Source organism: Mercenaria mercenaria, chromosome 12 (assembly GCF_021730395.1).
Source record: "Mercenaria mercenaria strain notata chromosome 12, MADL_Memer_1, whole genome shotgun sequence".
Lineage (NCBI taxonomy): Eukaryota > Metazoa > Mollusca > Bivalvia > Venerida > Veneridae > Mercenaria > Mercenaria mercenaria.
In genome coordinates this window covers 44,197,354-44,223,611 of record NC_069372.1, presented here as the reverse complement: position 1 = coordinate 44,223,611, position 26,258 = coordinate 44,197,354, and the positions used below count along the sequence as shown (strand labels likewise).

Sequence of the window (26,258 nt, the reverse complement as noted above, 5' to 3'; positions counted from 1 at the left end):
CATTCTTATAACAATGTAAAATTAATGACTAAAGCATAGGCTTAAAATCTATACAATTTATTTTAATATTCATTTAGCATAGATTAACATACACAGGTTGTATATAAAATATAAGCATATGTTATACTGAGACATATTCAATCATACACTCAATATAAGTCAGTCATTCTTTCATATAATATTCATAAAAAGTATTGCATATTTTTTGTATAGTGTGGACAATTACAAAGAAATAAAAAAGAAATTAAGAAATATCTGAACCAGGATTGAAACTGAATACAAAAGGGGGATAATGTTAAATGATTGTGGAAAAGTATAGATTAAGTTTGATTGACAAAACGGGTACCAACTGGATGGTACCAGCAAACAAAATGTGGGTACCAGCACATGTAAGAGAAACAAGCAGAAAAGACTGGTTCCAGGCATTAAAGACTTGATACTTTCATACCAGACAACATTTATAATACATTTACAAACATACAACTTTAAAAAAAAAAAAGTTAAAAAAATGTAAAGCCAACATTTTGTAAATCACATGTAGAGTTTATGGCATTTAAATAAAGCTCATGTAAAGAGAAGAAAAAGCAAGTTTTTTAATTGTGCACTTTTCTGCATGTTATACTTCTGTTTGGTTTACTCTCTTAATCTTTCGTTCTTGTTAAGAAGTTCTGTAGCATATATTCATCTAATATGATCAGTTTGTCCTTTTCAAACAACACATTCAACAACATTCGGAACTAATCTCTATATGTAAGGCGTGCATAATTAACGCATTTTGTGTCTACTCGAATACAAAGTATATGCACAGAATATAACAGCCGTAATATTCTGTGAATTTAATTTCAACCAAAACAAAGTTACAAAATATATACTAAACAGCAATTCAGAACAGTTATAAATTTATAGTTTTACACAAAAATAATCCAAAACTTTTTTCAGCCTGGACCTCTTTATACAAACAAAAATATTTACATGAAATAATATGTTAACAATTGGCCTAACATACTTAGCTTTACATACAGAACTGATACCAGTAGCATCATAAGGTAGGCATGAAGAAGCAGTTCCACTTGGACCCAGTAGTGTTAAACCAAACAAGAGCATTGATTCAATCCACTGCCCTAATAATCCCAAATCCCTGCCAATTAAAGACGGCTCCAATTTCTTTTTTATCTAGGTTTGTATCTCCATGTATTCGATTGTTACAGGATAGCTGCCAGCTTCTAATAGGTCCAAGTTCCTTGAAAATCTGGCAATAGCACTAGGGTTTGTTTCCTATCCCATTCTGCCAGTTAAATTTTACATTCACTGAACACTGTAATTTTATATGTACCAAACATTTGTATTAAAATTTGTAAATACTGAGCACAGTTATCAAAGAACTGATATCCTGGAAAGGTCTGGTACTACTGGTATTAGCTCCATAAAGCTTAGAGAAAAAAAATAACATAAAAATATATCTCTATTAAGTGTTTGTGATATCATGTCACAAATGAGTATTCTTTTGTGAAGTGCTCATGCTTCATCAACAAGACAATCACAGGTTTATCACACAGTACTTTGAAAAAACTATGGGAAAAATGGTAAAGTAAAAGTAAAAAAAAAAATGTTAAGATTATGTTGAACACCAAAATTTGTTTTCATGAAAAACAACGAAAAAAGTCCAAAATTTGGTTATATTTGGAATAACGTGAATAAATGCAAAAATTATGAAAATTCCAAAAACTATAAAAATTATTATGGATGGTACCTGAATTACATCATAATTACTTATATTCAGATACACTTTGTGTCAAAGAATAAACTTTTAAGCCTGTACGTGTGAGTATGTTTCCTTTACATAAGAACTTTTTTGACAGTATTTTTAAATAGTAATGATTAATCATTTTCTAGTTGCTAACAATCTTCACCGACCTAATAAGTCCTCACATCTTCATATCATCATATTTAGCACTGTTTATAACAAGCAATTGGCTAGTTGTAGAGTATTTTTATCCAATAAGGTGTCTGCTAGGCTGTAATATGTCCAGACTACCTATTTATAGCACTAAATGTTCATTATGTCCTCAAAGAGCACCCAGATCTGTTGATGAATGTGCACCTACAAATAAAAACAGCAATTTACTTTTAAAACATCATGTAGAACTAGAAAATGCTTTTGTAAAAAAGCGCATGTCTCCCCCAATGCAAAGTCCTATAGGCAAGAAGTCAATAGGGGTCAGGAGCGAAAGTCAAAGAGACACTGATGGTTCGCTGCAATCAACTTGGCATGTCCAGTCATCCCGCTAAATTTCAACACTCTTGGCCTAGTGGTTCTCAAGTCACTGTTCAGGCTCCTGTGACCTTGACCTTTGATCAAGTGACCTCAAAATAAATAGGGGTCATCATCTACCCTGCATGTCCAATCATCCTATTAAGTTTCAACATTGTAGGTCAAGTGGTTCTCAAGTTATTTTCAAAAAATGATTTTACATGAACAGGCCACTGTGACCTTGACCTTTAATAGACTGACCCCAAAATCAATAGGGGTCATCTACTCTGCATGTTCAATCACCCTATGAAGTTTCAACATTCTGGGTCAAGTGGTTCTCAAGTTATTGATCAGAACTGGTAATCAATGTTCAGGCCCCTGTGACCTTGACCTTTAACGGAGTGACCCCAAAAACAATAGGGGTCATTTACTCTTCATGGACAATCATCCTATGAATTTCAACATTCTGGGTCGAGAGGTTCTCAAGTTATTGATTGGAAATGGTTTTCCATGTTCAGGCCCCTGTGGCCTTGACCTTTAACAGAGTGACCCTAAAATCGTTAGGGGTCATCTACTCTGCATGACCAATCATCCTATTAAGTTTCATCATTCTGGGTCAAGTGGTTCTCAAGTTATTGACCGGAAATGGTTTTCAATGTTCAGGCCCCTGTGACCTTGACCTTAAATGGAGTGACCCCAAAATCGATAGGGGTCATCTACTTTGCATGTACAATCATCCTATGAAGTTTCAACATTCTGGGTCAAGTGGTTCTCTAGTTATTGATCGGAAATGGTTTTCCATGTTCAGACCCCTGTGACCTTGACCTTTCATGGAGTGACCCCAAAATCAATAGGGGTCAATTACTCTTTATGACCAATCATCCTATGAAGTTTCAACATTCGGGGTCAAGTGGTTCTCTAGTTATTGATCGGAAATGGTTTTCCATGTTCAGACCCCTGTGACCTTGACCTTTCATGGAGTGACCCAAAATCAATAGGGGTCAATTACTCTTTATGACCAATCATCCTATGAAGTTTCAACATTCTGGGTCAAGTGGTTCTCTAGTTATTGATTGGAAATGGTTTTCAATGTTCAGGCCCCTGTGACCTTGACCTTTGACAGAGTGACCCCAAAATCAATAGGGTTCATCTACTCTTCATGACCAATCATCCTATGAAGTTTCAACATTCGGGGTCAAGTGGTTCTCAAGTTATTGATCGGAAATGGTTTTCAATGTTCAGGCCCCTGTGACCTTGACCTTTGACGGAGTGACTACAAAATCAATAGGGGTCATCTACTCTTCATGATCAATCATCCTATGAAGTTTCAACATTCTGGGTCAAGTGGTTCTCTAGTTATTGATCGGAAATGATTTTCAATGTTCAGGCCCCTGTGACCTTGACCTTTGACGGAGTGACTACAAAAACAATAGGGGTCGTCTACTCCAGCAGCCCTACAACCCTATCAAGTTTGAAGGTTCTAGGTCAAATGGTTCTCCAGTTATTGCTCGGAAATGAAGTGTAACGTACGGACGGACGGATGGACGGAAGGACGGACGGACGGACAGGGCAAAAACAATATGTCTCCTGGGGGAGACATAATTAAAGTGTTTTTAGTAATTATACTTTGTGAACAAGACAATCACTTACCTAGTATTTTGAAAAAAGCTGGCAAAGTAAAATAATGTTTATAGATACATGTTGAAAACTTACTTTACTGAACTTTTCAGGAAAACTTGATTATATTTGGGGAAAGGTGAATAAATACAAAAAAACATGAAAAGCTCTAGAAAGTTGTACATAGTGTTTGTTGGGAATAATTATCTACATAACAAGATATTTCTATTTAAGCACAGTTTATTTCAAGGAATGAGAAATTTTATGCTAGGGGTTTCAAACATTTTTTTTTACATAAAAACTTGGATTTTTCATTTTTTGCACACAAATGTATTTTTATGCATTGCTTTGTTACTAACATTCCAGTGTCAAACAAAATCTCTGTCTTTATATCTTCTAACAACACTATGTGACTGGCTGGTTGTAGAGTATTTTAACCAATGACAGGTTCACTGGGATGTATGTAATCATAGTACTAAATGTTCAATTATTTCCTCAAAGTGCAATTAGATTTGTTGCCACAGAACTATACTTTACAACAAAACTATAAAACAAGCAACTTGATTGGTTAGTTGTTAATTATCTAACCAGTTAGATTACCTATTTATAACATTAACGTACATTATTTCCTCACAAAGCACCTATTTCTGTTGCTGAAGCTGAACCTAAAAATAAAAACATTATTTTCTCTTCTAACCACCATGAGGAGTTGAAGCAAGTATTGTGTATAAACAGTGACCTAACATGTATCTTTGATTTGTAGGATTTGACTCCAGAACTGACAGGAACATAACCTGAGGGTTTGTAAAATGCTGCAAAAGACTGAATTTTGCATAGCTCTCTCCTTTGTGTTTCAAAAACATTACATGAGCTGCACCATGAGAAAACCAACATAGTGCGTTTGCGACAAGCATGTATCCAGACCAGCCTGCGCATCCGCGCAGTCTGGTCAGGATCCATACTATTCGCTAACAGTTTCTCTAATTGCAATAGGCTTCGAAAGCAAACAGCATGGATCCTGATCAGACTGTGGAGATGCGCAGGTTGGTCTGGATCCATGCTGGTCGCAAAGCCACTATGCTGGTTTTCTCATGGCGAGGCTCACATATACCTTAGTGTACTGGCTCCGGATACTTCCCATTGCTATTATTTCCACATACCTTGTAAGCCCTACATAGTAAATGAATATGGTGTGCCCTGAATGTACAATGTGTTTAATTGCAAAAAACAATAATCTGATAAAAGAATATGGTGTGCGCCCTGAACGTACAATTTGTGTAAATTGAAGAAATAATCTGAAATGCTTATAATTTAATACACAATGGACACTTCAATTAAAAATTAACCATTTTCGAACCTAATAAAGTATGACTTACGCCTCATAGTGCCGCCACTTTCTGATCGTGGCTTCCTGTATGTGCCGTAACCAGATCCAGCATAATGGTACCCAGCTTCAGATGCTGATTTCTTACTTTCACGTGGATGTTTACCCGTTAAATCTCCAGTTACACGTAAAACTTTGCCACTACCTCCGTGGATAGATTCAGGTTTCTTAACATATACAGGGGCACTGTAATTGCTGCCTGGGTGACGTAAATGTACTGCATCTGTAAAAAGAAGTCAACAGTAGGTTGTAATTGCAGTCAAACATGCACTAACGACAACTTGGCTCCGAGGGAAGCATTTTTTATTTTAAGGTATCATTAACATTTAAGCATAATAAATATTATGATATTTTTCACTTTTGCATAATGCAATATGCCATGGAAATTACAATCAAACATTACTTAAGACAACTTGACTCCAAAACCACTTATATTTTTTCTGATTTAACCTTTAGCTTGCTAGTGGACAGTGATTTTGCCTTTGCGACCAGTGCAGACAAAGACCAGCCTGCACATCTGTTCGCTATTCAATCATGCAGTACTGTATATTTCATGACCCTATGTCAAGTACTTAGAGATACATGCAATACTTTTCAGACCCTAATTTTATGCATATTTTAGACTAAGGGCTGAAACTCTTGTCTGGCTGTTGGGACAGACAGACAGATTAACAAACAAGGATAAATCTAAGTGCCTTCTAACCCCGCCCACACCTCCCCCAAAAAAAATATGTTTCCTCCAGTGAGGGGGAGACACAGAAAGAATGAATAGGAATGTTGGTTTTCTCATGGTGCGGCTCATTTTACATCCGAGTATTCTGTGTCAATTTAAGTCCTAGTTGTTAAAATGATTTATTTCAGTCGAACTGTTCTGTGAAGATGACCCTTTGGAATTGAAAAAAAATGTACATTGAATAAATATATCAAAACTGCATGGATAATTCATTTAATTTCATGGGCTTTAAGTTTCATGGTTTCAAACAAAACCAGTTTTGCGGTAATATAATTCTTAATAACTTACTTTGGTCACCAAGTACAACTGGATCATTGTAACCATTACTGTTTACATAAACAACAGAGCTAGGTCTGCTCTTGTAACTGGGTGGCGCCATCACAACGGAACCTGCATAATATGTATCACGATCATCTTCCAGGTAGATTCCTTCCACGCCCATGTTGACGAGTTGTCTCACCTTCGGTAAAAACATGGAGAACAGGACTAAAGTGGCAGTGATGAATAAGCCAAATGCTATAGCCGCATCGCCAAACTCTTCTGCATATTTGTGATCCTTATTCAGTCCACCAACAAGTCCCCATGCCACCCAGACAGGGATCGAAAATCCAGCTGCGATACCAATAAAAACACTTTCTCTATGGTTGGTAATTATGCCGTGAGCTTTCATTGCTATGATAGTGGTTAAAAGGATCAAAAACATGATGTAGGTTAGTGAAAGAAGGTGATTTTCAAAGTCTGTACGAACAAATGTTGTCATATCATCCCAGCTGTTGTTAAGGGACCATGTGTAGTGATTGCATATCCAGACCATGTCTCCAGTGTTGCTCTTTACTTGAATGGCATCTGGCGGGACTTGGATAAGCCACTGCACTGCAATAACAACTTGTACTCCGACAACAAAAAGGAACATCAAAAACTGGTAGATTCCACGAAGGTAGTTAGGGGAGTCAACATCGCCTGGGAGCAGTGTATCAGCGGATGTTTTTGAAGTGAGCAGGACCATAAGTTTTACTAATAAAACTGCAAAGCACATTGCATATGATACACCTACACCAAACCGTGTGATACCACATGTCTCTTTTGTCGGAGTAAATAGATAAGCAAACAAGGTCAAGTAGGAACAGAAGAGTCCAAATAAGAGCAGCTGTCCGAGCCACATGGTTCGCCATTGCTTGCCGATCTTTGTTCCCATCAATTTATAGAGGATATAGATCTCAAATACCAACACACAGACAATACCAAGTCCAGCACAAACGCCGATAGCAATTATCCAATCAAAGCCATTCTCAAATCTTGTACTAGAGTCTTTACTCTCTCGCATTTGTTCACGCCATACACCGGTGAATTCTTGATCATCCTTGAAATATTCTTCTATCATTTTAGAGAGCAGATCGCTAGATGAAAGAGGAGGCAAAGTCTGTTTCTGGTCCGGTGTAGTAGTTGTGGTCTCAGGGGCTTGCGTTGTCGACTGTACCTCACCACATTCAAGGCAGGGTCTGCTTGGGCAAGATGAGGGCCCAGTTACCATGGCTGGTTTGCCTACTGAATCAAAGCCATAGTTGCCAGTTTGAGATGCAGTATAATCCAGAACCTGAAATATAACAAAAACACATCACATTTTGGTTTGGTTTTTTTCGAGCTAGTTCTCATACATTCCAACATACCGTGTGACTGTAACATACCCTGTGTATGTTTAACCTATTTTTATCTATTTTGGATCAACAGTAATAAAAGCTTGAAGCTAATCTGCACTTGCTTTCTTAGGAAACAAAGTACTTGGTGCAAGGTTATAAAACTGACTTTGGGTCCAAGGTTATAAAACTGACTGCGGGTCAAGGGTTACAAAACTGACTGCGGGTGCAAGGTTATAAAATTGACTGCGGGTCCAATGTTATAAAACTGACTGCGGGTGCAAGGTTATAAAACTGACTGCGGGTCCAAGGTTATAAAATTGACTGTGGGTGCAAGGTTATAAAACTGACTTTAGGTCCAAGGTTATAAAACTGACTCTGGGCTCAAGGTTATAAAACTGACTCTGGGTCCAAGGTTTTAAAACGGACTGGGTCCAAGGTTATAAAACTGACTGCAGGTCCAAGTTTATAAGACTGACTTTGGGGCCAAGGTTATAAAACTGACTTTGGAATCCAAGGTTATTACAAAAGCACGCCTTGCAGACACTTGTCTAATTTTTTTTGTCTTTGTACAATAGAAATATTGTCCTACCCTTTTGTTTTTATGATATTTTCTACGTCCAAAAGGGGCCATAATTCTTGCAAACAGCAGGATGGAGTTATGTTCTTGCTGTATACAGAGTTTAGGAAAAAGCTGACCTAAACACAAAACTTAACCAAGAAATCTGATTTTCCATCTCCTAAAGGGGCCATAATTATTGCAATAAGCAATTATGGTACTTGCTGTGCAGAGTCAGCTTTTAATGGCAAATATCTGCTCCAAGCAATAGCTTTGATAGTTTAGGAGAAAAGTTGACCTAAACACAAAACTTGATTAAGAAATCTGATACTTTCTAAGTCCAAAAGCAGCCATAATTCTTGCAAAAAGCAGGAGTTATGTTTCATGCTGTACAGAGTTAGCCACTGATGGTGAACAAGTGTTGCAAGTTTTAAAGCAATAACGCCAAAGCCGACGCCGATCAAGTGGACAATAACTAATTTTTTCTCTCAAAAAATTCAATGAGCTAAAAATGACTTTGGGTACAAGGTTATAAGACTGACTGGGTCCAAGGTTATAAAACTGGCTTTGGGTCCAAGGTTATAAGACTGACTTTGGGTCCAAGATTATAAGACTGACTTTGGGCCCAAGGTTACAAATCTGTCTTTTCCTAGGAAATTGAAATTAGCCCTAGGATTCTTGGGGGGGGGGGGATTCCTGTTACGCTAGCAAATCCATCTCTCATTTGGAGGCACACAAAAATATACAATCATCCATAAAGCTATATTTAATGCTCTTGTGTACATATAAATCTGTCAAAATAGCCTTGAACACCAAACCCAAAATGGAAAATCCTTGCCTACTATTACAATTGCCACCTGTAAAAAAAAACATCTGCGGTTGATCATTTGTAAAATTTGTTTACCAGTTCTTTCCAACTATACATTTAAAAACAAATCTGTGGTTTTGATTAAACTGCTATATTATTGTCGGGTCAAGATACTCCAACAACTGATCTTGGTCTGCAGTTCCCTATTCAGTCAGTAAAATTTTAGGGAACACCCCTTCAAATGTATAAAGTCTATAAAACGCTGCTACTTACATTGAAATATGCTCCATCTCTCACTTGATATACTCTGAAGTTGTCATACACTGATGCAGCATCCCCCTTGGCATCAAAGAATCTTTGACCATTGCCGCTGGTAGTGTTCTTGATAACTGGTTAAAAAATACACAAATATCTACAAAATGGATACTGGAAAGGCAGATACTTTTTGTCGAGTTTAATATCACACTGACACAATAATAGGTCCTATAGCAACTTTTCAGCTTATGGTGGTGGAGGAATACCCCTGTTGCTCCTCCGTGCATTATCTCATCACAGGTCAGAACCTGGGTAGAACCACCTACCTTCCGTAAGCCAGCAGGATGGTTTCCTGACATGAAGAATTCAATACCAGAAGCAAGGATAGAAATAGAACCCATGAGTGAGGAGCAAGTGATCTGATGTCAGTAACCTTAACCACTTGGCCACGGATATATATGCATGGCTAAAAATTTGTTTTATTTAAAACTAGAATAATTTTGTATTTTTTTTTTGTACAATAATCATTACTTATTGGCAACTTGTGTGACAAATAGAAATGTTTTTATCAAAGAAATAACATTTTTTGCAAGAATAGTATTTGTATTTGCAACAAAAGGACAGTTAGCCAGAATAGCAGAATAGCATAAATAAAATTTCTTGCAAAAAAATGCTGATTTTACAACAAGTTACATGATTGTAGTCTTTTCTTTTTGTTTGTCTGTTTTTTGGGGTTTAAAGTTAAGGGTCATATGCCCACATTCCAGCTTTTGAACATGGAAAAAGACCCTTAGAACTGCCCCTTCTGGGCATTATTTCAGTCATGCATAGGCACCTCAGTAGACACACCAATATTTGGCAAGCCGTGCAGCTGAATGACCTCACATAAAAAACTTCAAAATCTAAAAGCAGTCTTCAAACACACAGTTGATTCAGTAACTGGCAAATGATATGAAGTCCTAACATGAGCAGAACTGAAATAAAACACATACAGTTGAAGAGATCAGTGCCTCTGCTTTTATCTGGGTTGAGAAGATTTGAGCAGACATGAATATTGCCACATTTCGTTTGGGCCGCTTCCTTGACACCACGAATAATCGCATCTACCGCCATCAATGTGAATGGAACGTATGGGTCAGACCTATCGATTTTGTCTTCTAGCTTTTGATCGGCTAAATCACATGTAGCTGCTGCAAAGCTGCATTCAAACGCTTCTTCCCAGAACTTTGTGAACCATGGATTGTACAAGTTCACGTTGGCGTCCCCAGAGTTGCTACCAGTGTCAGGTTTAAGCATAAACATCTTATTATAAAAATTTATCACGTCATCTTTGTTCATATAACTTCCTGAAAATAGAAAAACATTTCCCATTCAGTAAAACAAAACTTCTACAATTCATTTCTTTCTGATAACAAATATAATGTGCATCTAATGTACCGGTATTCAATTTTTGTTTGGATGCGACAATATCAAACAAGAGCTGTCAGTGGACAGCGCGCTCGACTATTCTCAGTGCTTGATAGTATAATATAAGCTATGAGTAAAACTATAACATTACAATAAGCATATTCTAAGTCGAAAAGTGGCCATAATTCAGCCAAAATGCTTGATAGAGTTGCCTCCTCCTTTTTACAGACTGGGGTCATGATGGTAAACAAGTATGCAAAATATCAAAGCAATATCTCAACAGACTTTGATAATATTTGGGGTGGTACGCAAACTTTAACATTATATTCTAAGTCGAAAAGGGGCCATAATTCAGTCAAAATGCTTGATAGAGTTACCTCCTCCTTTTTACAGACTGGGGTCATGATGGTAAACAAGTATGCAAAATATCAAAGCAATATATCAATGGACCTTGAAAATATTTCGGGTGGTACGCAAACTTTAACATTACAATAAGCATATTCTAAGTCGAAAAGGGGCCATAATTCAGTCAAAATGCTTGATAGAGTTGTCTGCTCCTGTTTACAGACTGGGGTCATGATGGTTAACAAGTATGCAAAATATCAAAGCAATATCTCAATGGACCTTGAAAATATTTGGGGTGGTACGCAAACTTTAACATTACAATAAGCATATTCTAAGTCGAAAAGGGGCCATAATTCAGTCAAAATGCTTGATAGAGTTGTTTGCTCCTGTTAACAGACTGGGGTCATGATGGTTAACAAGTATGCAAAATATGAAAGCAATATCTCAATGGACTTTGAAAATATTTGGGGTGGTACGCAAACTTTAACATTTGTGTGAAGCTAACGCCGGGGCGAGTAGGATAGCTCCCCTATTCTTCAAATAGTCGAGCTAAAAATTGCAAAATCCAACTTGATATTCTGTCCATTTCATAACTGTGAATTAATAAAACATCAAATTAAATGTTGGCATCTAGGCTAGCAAGAGAACACTCCATGACTTCAGCAGATAAATTCTATAAGGCTTAAAAAAATATTATTTCCAGAATCCCGACCTACCCTAAATTTTTGGCCCGACCTTTAATGTTTTTATGGCCCTGGGGTACTTTATTCTCAACTTTTTAAAAAAAAGTTGCACAACTGCACTTTTTATGTTTTAAACATGGTCAGTGATGTTAGAAATCAACTTACTGATGCTCTAAAGGCATAACTCCCTTTAATATTTGTATTCATTTTTGGACACAAAAATAATTTACGAAGTCCAAACAATTTTTTTTTTTAAAAACCATTTACCGACCTACCTACTCTAACTTTTTTGAGCATGTTCCCGGAAACAAACAATTTTTTTTAGGTCTAACAGGGTAGTTGTCAGGTTTATATAAATTACTCCCACCATATAAAGTAACCAACCAATCACTGTCTTTGACCCTGGCAAGAAGTAAAACAGCTTTTGCCCTGCTAATTCTGCACAACCGTAAGTCAGGGAATAGACAACCCTACCTTACAGAAGAATTGGTAGAAATCTGCTCTTCTGTTGAGGCAGGAAGGATTTGTTTTTGTTTGTTTTGTTTGTTTTGGGTTTAACGCCATTTTTCAACAGTATTTCAGTCATGTAACGGCGGGCAGTTAACCTAACCAGTGTTCCTGGATTCTGTACCAGTACAAACCTGTTCTCCGCAAGTAACTGCCAACTTCCCCACATGAATTATCAGAGGTGGAGGACTAATGATTTCAGACACAATGTCGTTAATCAAATAGTCACGGAGAACATACGCCCCGCCCGAGGATCGAACTCGCGACCCAGCGACCCGTAGACCAACGCTCTTACCTACTGAGCTAAGCGGGCGGGCTCAGGAAGGATTTGTAGCTTAGCTAGTGTTACTCTAGTCAGTGAGGTGAAATCCCAAAATGTATTTATTAAACTGGAAGCTAGGAGGGCATCTAACCACATAGCATTACCAAAATTACGTCTGCATGCTGACTGTATACAGTGTATATAAAAATATCTGAGGTTATTTAAAAATTTTTTACTCTTTACATTTCAATGAATTTCAAATTAGTTAAATGGTCTACACTGTATTTCAATCAAGGAAATTAACTCTTAACATGTATCTTTTTGTATCAGGCATTTTAAAATGTACAAAACAGAAAATGAGCCGCGCCATGGGAAAACCAACATAGTGGCTTTGCGACCAGCATGAATCCAGACCAGCCTGTGCATCTGCGCAGCCTGGTCAGGATCCATGTTGTTCGCTAACAGTTTCTCTAATTCCAATAGGCTTTGAAAGCGAATAGCATGGATCCTGACCAGACTGCACGAATGCGCAGGCTGGTCTGGATCCATGCTGGTCGCAAACCCACTATGTTGGTTTTCTCATGGCACGGCTCAAATAAAGTTTGACTGTCGGTCAGATTACATATCAACTGATTCATTTGTATAGAATACAGTTTAGCAGGTGCTAAGGGGCATTACAGAACCTTTAAGTGGTGTACATTTCATTACCTCTCATTAGCAGACACACTAAGCCTAGCCCTTACTCTGCTAAATTTCTATAATGAATCTGTCTATCTTTCAATTTGGACATTAATACCACTGACTGTTAAAAGGAGTGCTTACCAAAAAGATACTGACTGAATGGCGAACAGTGCAGATCTTGATCAGACTGCACAGATGTGGGTGGTAGCTATGACCCATTTAAATTTCATATTATACACACCAAGAAGTAGTTTCTTCATCAGTGTTATCTAGTTGTTTTTCTCCATACTATAAATCAAAATAAAACCCGAAATATTTCCCAATTTTGTGGTAACTGTGGCAAAATTCCCAATTTTATGGGTACAAGTCATTTTCCCAAATCTTAAGAGAAAAATTGGGGAAAGAACACTACAATATACCTGTATTAAATGTAAAGGTGATGGCATTCTCAGCTGAATCTATACCTCTAATTACATTAACATCAGTGCCCCATGATGATGTTCCCACAAACGTGAATCTGAAAAACAAAAGCAAAGTCTTGAACTTGTGTTAAAAAAAAAACACTTATGAACTGCGACCACAATGTGTTTGTGAGTATTAAAAGGACAATTTCAAATCAAAAGTAAATTAACAGAAAATAGATCTTGCATTTCGATACCATAAAACACTGAACTTGTTTCGCGAATTTCTTCTTACCTGTCTTATTCTTTTAAATCGTAAAATGTTGAATTCACAATTTTGTGAAAAGTGAACCTGTAAAGACATCTGGATATACACTGCATAAACTGATATTTTTACTATCAATTGTAATTTTTTCACAGATATTTGTATTTAGGGAAATGACTAACAGATATTAACAAAAACAAGGCAGTCTAAAAGACAGCTATATCCTCTGCCACTGTTATGGATAGAGGCTCAAACCTTTGACCTTCACCTGTGACCTTGACCTACCATGGCTGACTCATGGGTTCTGCACACTGTCTTGATGAAATCCTTCAAGGGGTTTAGGAGAGACAGAGCAGACACGAAATGGAAGGCTCAAACCTTTGACTTTGAGTTGTGACCTTGACATTGAGCCGAAATGGCTGACTCATGGGTTCTGCACATCATCTTGATGAGGTGATCATTTGATCCAAGTTTCATGATTATCCTTCAAGGGGTTAAGGAGATACAGTGTGAACACCAAATGGAAGGCTCAAACCTTTGACTTTTGAGTTGTCACCTTGACCTTGAGCAACCATGGTTGACCCGTGGGTTCTGCACATAGTCTTGATGAGGTGATCATTTGAACTAAGTTTCACGATTATCCTTCAAAAGGTTAAGGAGATACAGAGCTGACACAAAATGGAAAGCTCAAACCTTTGACCTTGAGTTGTGACCTTGACCTTGAGCCAACATGGCTGACTCATGGGTTCTGCACATGGTCTTGATGAGGTGATCATTTGATCCAAGTTTCATGATTATCCTTCAAGGCGTTAAGGAGATACAGAGCGAACACAAAATGGAAGGCTCAAACCTCTGACCTTGAGTTGTGACCTTGACCTTGAGCCGACATGGCTGACTCATAGGTTCTGCACATCATCTTGATGAGGTAATCATTTGACCCAAGTTTCATGAAAATCCTTCAAGAGGTTTAGGAGATACAGAGCAGACACAAAATGTTACGGAAGGACGGAAGACAGAAGGACGGACAGAGATCATTCCTATAACCACCCACCACTTGTGGCGGGGGATTAATAAAGTTATCAGGCAAAATTACGTGTTCCTGCACACTTACTGGTTTTTCAGGTCGTTTTCCCCATCAACAGTTTCAAGGACAAATCGTGCCGCCATGTTTGTACCCAATATCACCACAAATCTTGTGTCCTTTGGTCCCTTAAGCATGGTTTTAATGTAATCAGCACCCCGAGCATTCATATCAAACTGTGACTGGGCTGTAATGCACACCCCTGTGCCCTCCAATGCCTCTTTGAAAGCTAACAGCAGTCCCATACCATAGGCATTGTCCTGGTACAATACTTGAACATATTGTATCGACTTGTACAACATTAGTCTTGCCATCACGACCGTCTGCACGACATCAGAAGGAACTGTGCGAAGGAAATATTCGTACATATTGGTATTGCTAAGGTATGGTGATGTGGATGAACTGGAGACTTGAGTTACCTCCATACTATTTAGAAGCTCGGCTACAGCCATGGATTGGTCACTGGTGGAAGCGCCAACAATAGCGACTGTATTGCGTGGACTTACATTCGTATACTGCCTTCTACAGGTCTGAAAACTGTAAATGTCTTCGATTGATTTGGCCACCCTACCACAACTATCCATTAGGAAACCACCAACGCTAACTGGATCTATGTTATTTGTGAGTCCTGCACGCTGCGAGTACTCTTTTATAGCCCAAAAGAAAGCTTCAGCATTTACAAGCCCACGTAAGCTCGTCTTCCCGCAAGTGTACGCATCTTCCCCTTGCTCGTGAACATTTAACATTGCACCTATGTAGTAATGGTTGGCTGCCTGCATATTATCAGCTTCCAGGAGAGCTACGTCACTTGATGTGCAGCCATCTGCCGGGCACTCTTCCTGCGCTTGCAACATCACCACTAGGGCCGATGCCAGCAAAAACTTCAATAAAGCCATCTGGAATAAACAAGTAAAACCATAGATGAAACCAGCATTAAGCTTGCTTGGTTAGGTGGTGAAAAAAAACTCATTAGAGCTTAATATGTACCTGTCACTTTCTCTATGACTTTGTGAACTTTACCCTGCAAAATTTCTAAAATGGACTGCTCCATGATTTAATTTGTGCAGTACCACTAACTATTCAAAGGGATGTTCACTGAAAATTTAATGACAGAATAGAGAATAGTGCAGACCAAGATTAGACTGCACGAATGTGCAGGCTGATCTTGGTCTGCACTGGTCGCAAAGGTAAAATCTTTTGCCACCAGCAGGCTAAGGGTTAAGGTTTAAAATGTATTTTAGTGATGTGATTTATTCCAAGTTATGACATGAATTTTAATCTTTAATGGTAGATTCATAGTGTAGCTATGAATCAAGCTGTAACGGTAGACACAGTCTGACAGTGTCCCCGTGGATTTTAATTTAGATTGGTAGATCCATAGTCTCAACAGGTGAATTACAAACTTTAATGGTAGACCCAAACATTATGGTGAATGGTAAAAGAAAATTAGTATCTGTCCATAAAATTAAACTGCATCTTCTAACAGAAGTAGTTATTCTTTCATTGATTTTCATCTCTTTAGCTTAAATTACTTAATCTTTGGAAGTTTTCAACCAGTTGATTTAGCCAACATGCCAACCTTTAAAACAAACGTTTTAATAGAATAAGAAATCAACCTGCCCACATTTATTAAACTTTGAAATAAGTGTTTTAATTAAATTTTCATAGATTTTTGTCTCTAATTAATCAGGTCCCAAAAAAGTCACAACTTAGCTATGTAGCTAAATCTTAGTTATAATGTATATAGCTTAGAAATAGCTATAAAACCAATAACAATTGTTCAATATAATGGGCCAATTCATTTCACTCAACCCGGGACATGCCGGTCACGTGAGCGGCAAGCAAAAAATTTTCGCCGGTTTTATAATAAAAGAACGTTTCGGCATATGCCGGCCACGTGAGCTGCAAATAAAAAACGATATATTTCCAATTTGTTATGATTTTCTATTGAGGCCTTGTCATAAAAAGTTTGCAAAATATTTCTTTTAGTTAGTTTCTACCTTTACTGTTATTAACCCAATTTTTCAGATGTTTAACCAATTTTATATTGCGAATATAATATTATATGATTTGCTGCTTTGCCTATCTCGCTAGACAGGTGCACATCGGCATACGCCGCATAGACCTGGGAAGTGCCGGAAAACCAAACGAATGCCTTGCCGGTTGCCCGAGGCAAAATGGCGTACGCTGCAAATGTGAAACAAATTGGCCCAATGTCAATGTCAAATATAAGATAGTTATTAACTTATTATACAAATCAACCATGAAACGGTTTATGAGACAAAAGACAATCACAAAGAACTGATATCTATGCAATCTCATTAATAATAATAATAATAATAATAATAAAATAGTCAATTTTAATACAAGTTACGAATTTCTGCGATAAGTGATTATTAAATTAGACTTATGCAATGATTCTCACAAGTGACTAATTCTTCAATGATTTATCGCAAAATATTGCTGCATTTATTGAAAATGTAACTGAAAAGATCTAGGTTTTGTGTTATTGTCTTTCATCATATAAACAGGTCCCAGAAAAGTCACAAATTATAGCTATAGCTAGATAGCTATAAAACCAATAACAATTATTCAATATATGTCGATATAAAATATAAAACAGTTATTATCCCATCCACATCATGGTTTATGAGACAAAAGACAATCACACTGAATGGAGATCTATGCAGTTTCAGTTTCAATACAATTTTTTGTTGCAAATTTCTGCGATAAGTCATTACAAAATTTGTCTTATGCAACAATGATTCTCACAAGTGACACATTCTTCAATGTTTTATTGCAAAATATTGCTGCATTTATTGAAAATGTATCTTGGTTTTGTGTTATTGTCTTTCATCTTATAAACCATTGGGACGCGGTTATGACCATTTTGCATTTGATTTTGACGTATTGTTATTTGTGACCTCTTTTGAACCAACAAGTTAAAGTTTCAAACCCGGTTAAGTTTCTTTCTTTTGGGTGCTGTCTGTCTCAAAGGCATTTGGCGCATTTGTTTGGTCAATATATAATGATGATATATATTATTAAAAACATTTATAGACAGTCCAGCTAGGACCCAAAAATAAATCCAGCACCCATTTACTATATACTAATTAATAAGGAATTTTACCCGATTAAAACTTGTTTGTTCAAAAGAGATTACAATATTAACAGGTTCAAGAAAAGGATGAACATAATTTTGGCAGTTTTCATACCTTCATTTTGCAAATTTATAATTTGAAAAATTATAGATTATCCTAAATTTACATGTAACCCAGTAAACACCTGACGTCGTACCGACGTTGGTTAGACGTTGGAATTTGGTCGCGACGTCGGCGACCTGAATCCAACGTCTAACCAATGTCATAACCACGACGTCTAATAGACGTCAGACTTAGACGTCTAGGAGACGTTGGAATTAGGTTGGATTGAAAGTTTGTTTAAATGTTTTCATTTATGAAATTAACTGGTGTAATTTTGCTATAATAGTTTTTAAGATAGTTATGCCTTAACATACGCTTATAAATAATAGTTCATTAGCACATCAAACATTATCATTAATTATGTTATGTCGCATGAGATTGTCTATTTTCGGAAACGGATTTCTTTTTTTACCAATTTAAAACTGTTCAGGAAAAAATTGCATTCTATACACATGTATAAATTATTCTAAATTCACCTAAGGATTTTCTTCTACACATGTTGTTTATTAGTCATGCCTTCGCCGCGAGATAAGACTGCATCCGTTTACACAAGTCTTCCAGTAATTTGATATTTGTGGGATAAGATAGCAAGTTTATAAATACTTTGCACAAAGGGATCCCAACGTGAGTAGCAGATTTTTGAAAGTTGTACTTAGTTTAATAGTTATTCTTTTAATGTTACGTATTCTTTCAAAGATTGAAGCATTATGTTTATTACTTTAAAAATCAATTGCGTTTAACATAAAACTTCATTACATTTTATGAGGTTATAGAGAATTCTTTCAGAATTTAGAATATAACATGTTTGTTTTGCACGTAGCAATTATGTTCTTTAGTAATAGCTCTAGCATACTTGTATAGAGTATTCAAATGTATATAAGTTTTCAAATTTTATGAAATGATGAAACTGTCAAATTTAATACATTTCAGATGGGAATTTTAGCGGAGTTGAAGAATCATGCAGACATGACTAAACTTGAAAGTTTCAATTACTGGATTACCTTTTTTGGATTTATGATATTAGACTTATGTCGCTGTCATGTGAAATAAAGATGATAAAATACATGTGTTGATTACTTGTTTGATTGCAAATTCTGTTGAAAATTTGGTCAGATTTTGGTTGGAAAGTGGTTAGATTTTGGTTGGAAAATGGTCGAATATCGACGTCTAGCCAACGTCGGGATCCGACGTCTAAACGGTTTGCAAATCCAACCAAAATCCAACGTTAATCCGACGTTGGGGGTCTGATGTCTATACGACGTCAAATGCCTACTGGGAACTATGTGTAAATATACCACTTTCCTACACCTCTAATACATCACCTCAGCACAAAACTGACTCCAACAACATCAAAAAGCAGTTAACCTCTTTTTGTGCCAATGTGAAATATCATAATCTAACATCCTCTTTAAAAGTGTCACATAATTATCATTTTCCTCAGTTACAGTGACAAAGCCCTCACTTCAAATTAATGGGGTGGGGTAGAAATAAAAATACTGCAGATGTATTTAATCCATTTTAAAACTTGTACTGTCAATACAATTTTCACCTGCATTTTAAAACTTTCTTTGAATTAACTGTTTTAATCGTTTTCTAAAATCCGTTTATTATTGGAATTGTAAACATTTGTCGCAGACCAAAACAAACACGCCTGTCTCCAAAATTGAAAATGGATTTTAACTGATTTTCGCCTTACGAATGATAAAAGTAAATACCTTTCTATGGCAACTTCCCTCAGCACCTATCGAATTAGGGACCCTATATCCTTTATGGGGACAGTCACGTTTCCACTGGAAAAGGGGTTAACCCAGCCCAGTATACAAGTTGTCGAAAATACCTGTCCTACACGGGAGCGCTAGAAATAGATACACACTGTATATCGACACGCTTCGAATGACATTCTTTTTTCAACCTAGCAAAACTGGTAAAACGGGTTTTATAAATAGAATATGCTATTTTTATCACACCTGTATTCAGTCACCTGTAACTTTCAAATACACAATCGGGATGTTTTTGATACTTTTCGCGCGGCAATATCTAAGATAATGCGGTATGACAGAAAATTCCGGATTTTCCGTTTCGCACTTGGGAATCGGATCACCTCGTATTCATGTTTTGTTATGGTTGACTGCGCCGCAACTTTTGACAGTCAGTCACCTTTTCAAATAAAGGAGCCGCACTGGTGTAAGACAGATTCGTATTCCGATGAGAACGGAATTTGATCATAGCCTTCAAAAACATCTAACTAAGACGTGAGCGAGTGGGTGGGTGACATGTACGACAACAAAATAAGTATTTGGACATTAATGCTATACTTATGAGGAATGCTTTGAAACTTAATTACTGACAGTCCCTGTTATGAAAACATCTGATTAATTGTTTTTACTACTTTTTTCACTGAAAATTGGAACGCTTTACCCGACTGTCTTAATTATAAATATCTATATGTAAATGTCGTTAGATACATCTTCTCCTTCCCTCCGGGGCGTGCACGTCGCTGAGAGGGCACAGGGCATCGACATATGTGCGCCTTAGTGCGGAAGCCAACTCAGCTATCGGTGTCCTGACTAATTCGGAGGGAGTGGCCCTAGGGGGGACTGTTTATGAAGAGGAGCTATGTACTTGGCTGACGGCCTGCTGTTCAGACGGCCTGCAGAATACAGACGGCATGCAGAGAAGCCCCCGAGCTGCTCAAACTCTACGCTCAACGTGGGAGCGAGCGGGGAGGGGCACAACACCCACAGTGCAGGAGCGGCGGAGGATTCCAGCGACGACAACAGCGGCTTGCAGCACTTACCGCCCTTTTAAGGGCGCCTTCGAGCAACCACGTCTCTTTACGGGTCTCTGTCGTTTAGGTCTCTTTGGCCGTGACAGTGATTCACTTTTGGCTTCAAAATTATTTATGTTTGGCATATACTCTACGGAAATTGCGTAGAGGTAAATTTTCACCACTTTGGCTTCAAAAACGTATCTTTAACGGCATGCCTGGTGACATGCCGGGGCTCTATACTCTACATAGCTAAAACTGCTATACTGTGCCTGAAAGGGCGGATGGACCCTTAAATAAACTTAAATACTGATAGATCGTTAGATACATACTCTTCCGTGGTATATTGGTAATGACAGCTGGAAAGTTTTATTGCCGCGGCTGCCCGAGTTCGATTTCCGAATTTGGCATCTTTTTTTCCCCCTTGAGTTGTCATTTTTTTGGATAGTTTAGAAACAAAAACAAAAATCTAAGATTCACAATATGACCAAACTTCAGTTTTAAAGAAAGATTTCAAACGGGTAGTCAGATATTCGGATTGACTTTGTCATACAACTGTATGAAAATTTTTGCAGTATGACCTCAATTCAGTAGGTAGAGAAGCCAGCTTTCGAAGCAATACAAGAAGGCTTGGATCCCGATCTTAGCTTTTTTTCTTTTCTTTTTTGAATAATTCATATTTAATTAGCATTTACTTTTAAAAAAAATCGAGGAGTTTTATCTACTATTGTTTTAATACGATTCTCTGTTGTGCAAAATGCATATATAAACATGTTTTATCACTTCTTTACAATCGTCACTATATTGGCTTGTGCATCATCGAAGGCAAATGTTTGCTACGCTGACCATGGCATTTTTTGGTAATTTTCTGTAACAACGATTACGAATTGTCAATTCTTTTTTTAAAAGAAACCATGGACTGACATATATTGTGTGTTTTACTTCTATACTTATCGCCGGAATTGCCACTTCAATCAGATTACACAGTTTTAACGAACTGACATGTTTACTGAAATTATAAACTTAACAAAACCAGCCTATAAATAGGAATATCGTCTATACATGTATTTTCAAGTACAGCCACGGTTTACTGAAATACTGTTGAAAAACGGCATTTAACCCAAAACGAACAAACAAACAAACTAATTTCTTTGATCTTTGCGGTATATATCTCAATGCAAAAGAATACCCGACATTTAGACCGGACGGAGTGGTTCAGTGGTAACATTCTCATTACAGAACCAGGTTTCGAGCTCCTACGCCACCATCTAAATCACAAATGTTGGGATAGGAGCCCCGTGCATGGATGTTTTACACCTTGCATGATAAAGAACCAGGGGAGCTTCTGGAACGGGAGCACAGTCTATATCTTGCACTGCTACTAAGAGTCCTCTGAAGGATTCGCCCATAGGAGTTTTCGATTGCGACGATAAATAAGCTTGCAAACAATCTATCCGACAGTAATTATATCCAACAATTGATTATGATAAAAAAAAAAGACACCACTGTGTTTGCGCGTGCAATATTATATTACTTGGGAATACGAAAACAGGCGATTTGAAAAGAAAATTTCACATGCTTAGTAAACCATATTAGCCTTTTTGTACACGAGGTATTTAAATAATAGGAAATATATAATATTCTAGTTAAACCAACTGCGGAATTTGCATAAAGCATTTAAGAAAGATGTAATGAAATAATATACACCTCACCTGAATGCCCACTGATTGGTTAGTATAAAAATATCACTCCACAGGTCGGACTTTCGGACGTAGAGTAAGTTTGCGTTATTTATAGTAGCAGTACGACTGTAGACCTCTGATTCGTGTCTATGTGTGTTGAGTGCGTGTGTGGGGGGGGGGGGGGGGCGCTTATCCCCGTAAATCATCCCATAAGCACAGTTGTATTCTCCCAGCTTTCATATTTTGTGGATCAAGTAACCATGAATGGTTATAATAGAATGTGACTGAATGCTTTTATATGCAGTCATTCAATAGTTTTTTTTTTTTATAAAGTCATCATAGAAACCTTTCCCTTTTGCTTTTTACTAACAATAAAGTACATGTAGTAGCAATCTGAATTAAGTACTTGAGCTTCTAAACGTTATAGGATATGTACTTTAGTCAGACTGATGTAGTAGTTATCACGTTACGATCCGTTGAGAAAGTAACTTTGCCATTGGTAAATCTAAACTTGTTCCCAGGAATAGCTAGTTGGATGCCGATCTCTACTCCAAGTCCATGATGTAAATAGAGCATACTAGTTTTGAGCATTTGGTGCAAAGACGAGTTATAATCTATCTGACATGCTGGTACAATGAAGTCACATATTCTTATTTTGAAATGTGACAGCCTATACTCACCTTTTCTTCAGATCGGCAAAATGTTTCGTGCCGATAATAAGGTCCAACGAGCAAACAGCAGTGCCCGTATTCATCAAAGGTTTAGACATCGACTTTAACCTTTAGTCTGCTGGTGGCATGTGACTTTGCCTTTGCGGGCAGTGCAGACCAAGATCAGCCTGCATATCCGTGCAACCTGATCATGGTCTGCACTGTTTCACTTCAGTCTGTATATTTTCTGGTTCTGTTCAGATTGAATGATAGGCCCGTCAATTTTCAGAGTAAATGTTAAAATGATCAATGGTCTATACATTTGTTTAATCTTAAAAGATTAAATATATATATCAAACATTGCATCAAGACATTTTCTATCATCACTGAAAGGTCTGCAGGTCACAACCATCTAAATAGTTTTCCCTATATATTCTATATAAAACTGACATTTTTTAAAGAGCTTCCAAACATAGCTAGACCCGTTTCAGAGAACAAAGCCTTACCTCATTTTAAAGAGTTATGATAAAACTGATATAAAATGAAGAGAAAAGTAGGAGTCATGTATCTTCTAAGAGAGATTTCTCTGGTCACATTTGCTTACTGTAAACTGACAACAGATGGCTCCCACGCTGGTTCCTTTGGTATAGTTAGGCCTGCAAAGCTTATAGCGTTACAGCAACATATTCCGAGATTAAGACCAATAACATTGATGAATGTGGACCCAGATGTTGAAGTCCTCAAGGATTCATTTGAACAAAATTGCCAAATCTAAAAAAGGATATTTTCTGCCACAACGGCATAAAACTTGAATTACAATGAAATGCAGTCGTGGGATTACTCCAAACACTTCGAATATATAGCCATTTACTCAGATGTGCTAAATAAAATAATTTCAAAATGAACATTTATTTGTTAATTCATTTTCTTCGGTTTAAAGGCGGTTAATTAGATTTTGATCAATTATGGATTTGTTCGAAACTTTCAACATAAATATATATGGACGCTTTCACTTAATAAATTTCGTCGCCTTGTTTCCAAGATACCCTAAGTCCATTTTTGTCAAAATTGTGATTTTAGTGTCATTAGGTATGTCTCTATGACCCTTGTATGATGGTGAATTTGTGGCCTTGTGGAACTAACATAAGTCTAAAGTTTAGTTCAACAAGGCTTTAAGTAATGTAAAGCCATTTTCAATCAAATCTTTTTAAAACGTCGTTTCCAAAAAAACTATCAAATCGCTAGTTACGGCATTACGGAAATAAGGCGACATTATTTATGTCGATTGCTTATTAAATGCTCGATTTTCACTGATAGTACTGTTAAAACTTGATTTTTATCTTGGTTGCCCAACCAAGAAAGAAAAGAAAGAAATATCTCAGCACAAATATTTGTTTTATAAACCTACTTAGCCCAAGATCTATATGAATCTACGAACTAGTGTATTACGACTCCTGATACAAACCATCAGTCAATAGTTTGTGCTATGTGACCAGCTATATTCTACACAATGTCATATTTACTCTTGGCTATTATGAAACTTAAAGTAAATTTCTGATGTCCTTCGAACATCGGGCAATAGCTTCGACTATTTACCGGCATGTCATTCAGTATTTGTATAATAAATGTCAAAGATGTGCATTGGCAGCTAAAATATTGTCATGCAACATAAACACACATTCAGTTATATACATGGCATTTGATTAATCGGAGTAGTGGGCGTGAACTTCTTCCCAGAATTTACCGGTTTCCGTGGAAGAAAAGGAACACTTGATATATATATACGGTCTTTATCAGTCGCATTCGTCAACGATAGTAAACAAATGACACAAGACGTCGAACCATTGCCGTGACAATAAATGAAATCTTAAGACTCCATTTGTTTTCATTCGGGTCCGTTTAGATCACGAAGTCCATCAACTGTATTTGTATAATGTAGTTCTGCCAGGGATTTTTTTTTTACCGTTTAGAAACGTGGGCCGGAGCCCATTCAGTTGGGAAAAATGGCGCGTAAAACCTGAAAATTGGGAAATACAAAAAATAAGTTTTACCATCATACAACCTTTATTTCAGCATATTTATTGTTTGATGTCATATTACAAGTCTTTTGTTTCATATTTTTTTGTCTTTTGAAAGTCACTTCTACTAAATTTTCTGGTATTTCTTCAGTGAGAAACTCGCAGACACTCAACGGTCAGTAAAATTTTGGGAAATTTAAACCTAAGAATTTGGAAAATAAGCAAATTTTTGCAATTGGGATGGGGCCCAAAATCAGCCTTAAAAATACCGGTCTGCTTAAAATTGTTTTGCTTGGTCGCAGTTTTCAGTGGATCTTCTTTATACATTTTACTAGATGAATCACGATTGCATTCCAAGCGGCGTGTGGCTATTATAAAAGCTCTCCCCGTACCTAGGCTCGGTGCTATTATTTCGAGTTCATTGGGATTTGAAGAGTCCATTCAATATTTCTGCAAATTAACAAGAATTCCGCTTAAGAGTTAGGTCCGTGTTTCAGAGAAAACAGTTCGAGCATCACCACACCGTTCAACCGAGTCTAGATAATACCATTGATCTGCCGATGACAGTATGTACAGTATATACATGTACCTGTTTTGGTAAAGTGAGTGACCTGATTTTAGATACATTTTTCCCGCAGTATCTTAGCAGAAAGAATTATACCGACTGATTCCCTGTTTGAAAAGGACTCTACCGACGAAATCATGGCGTAAACAGGATATTATTCAGCGAGAACAGTGTGCCCATACCACGTGACTTTGATGTCATTTTATTGCTAAGACGGCAAGCCAAATTCCGTCGATTCAATTCTTCGAAGTGGCGTAAGTTCTTTATTTCTTGATCAAATATGACCAAATAAAGCGCAGGCTAAGGAAAAAAAGTGAGTACTTCACTCACAAGTAAACGGTTTTATCAACAGATGAACAGTTTTGGCCTGAAAACGGGAAAACTGTTTTGTTTAGAGAAAATGAGCATGGTAAGACGGCAAGCAAGAGCCCTTTTTGACAGAAAAACGGATGATTGTACACATTAGAGGTGTCGCATGTATTACCGATTCACAGGAATTT

At 37.1% G+C, this 26,258-nt stretch overlaps 1 protein-coding gene across 2 annotated transcripts; it reads right to left on the bottom strand.

Moving 5' to 3' along the window:
• Positions 1-41: 41 nt before the first annotated feature.
• On the bottom strand, positions 42-19,959 carry LOC123535448 (metabotropic glutamate receptor-like). 2 transcript variants are annotated; one of them, XM_045318110.2, is made up of 9 exons: positions 19,792-19,959; positions 14,904-15,769; positions 13,546-13,643; positions 10,234-10,587; positions 9,260-9,375; positions 6,274-7,579; positions 5,245-5,475; positions 4,490-4,533; positions 42-2,101 (listed from the first exon to the last, which is right to left on the bottom strand). In XM_045318110.2, exons 2-8 carry the CDS (start codon positions 15,767-15,769, stop codon positions 4,499-4,501), a joined length of 3,006 nt encoding a protein of 1,001 aa, XP_045174045.2. In that variant the 5' UTR covers positions 19,792-19,959; the 3' UTR covers positions 42-2,101; positions 4,490-4,498. The 2 variants fall into 2 exon arrangements, with proteins under 2 accessions (XP_045174045.2, XP_045174044.2); XM_045318109.2 differs by lacking the exon at positions 4,490-4,533 and having other exon boundaries at positions 19,792-19,958.
• Between the last annotated feature and the right edge of the window lie 6,299 nt (positions 19,960-26,258).

Coding starts and splice junctions, on each gene's coding strand:
- LOC123535448 (XM_045318110.2), bottom strand. CDS start 15,769: ATGGCTTTATTGAAGTTTTTGCTGGCATCGGCCCTAGTGGTGATGTTG. Junction 10,588..13,545: donor CACCTTTACATTTAATACAG/GTATATTGTAGT, acceptor TTCTATTTTCAG/GAAGTTATATGAACAAAGAT. Junction 4,534..5,244: donor AAGTGGCGGCACTATGAGGC/GTAAGTCATACT, acceptor TTTTATTTTTAG/GTTCAGCTTCAGCAACAGAA.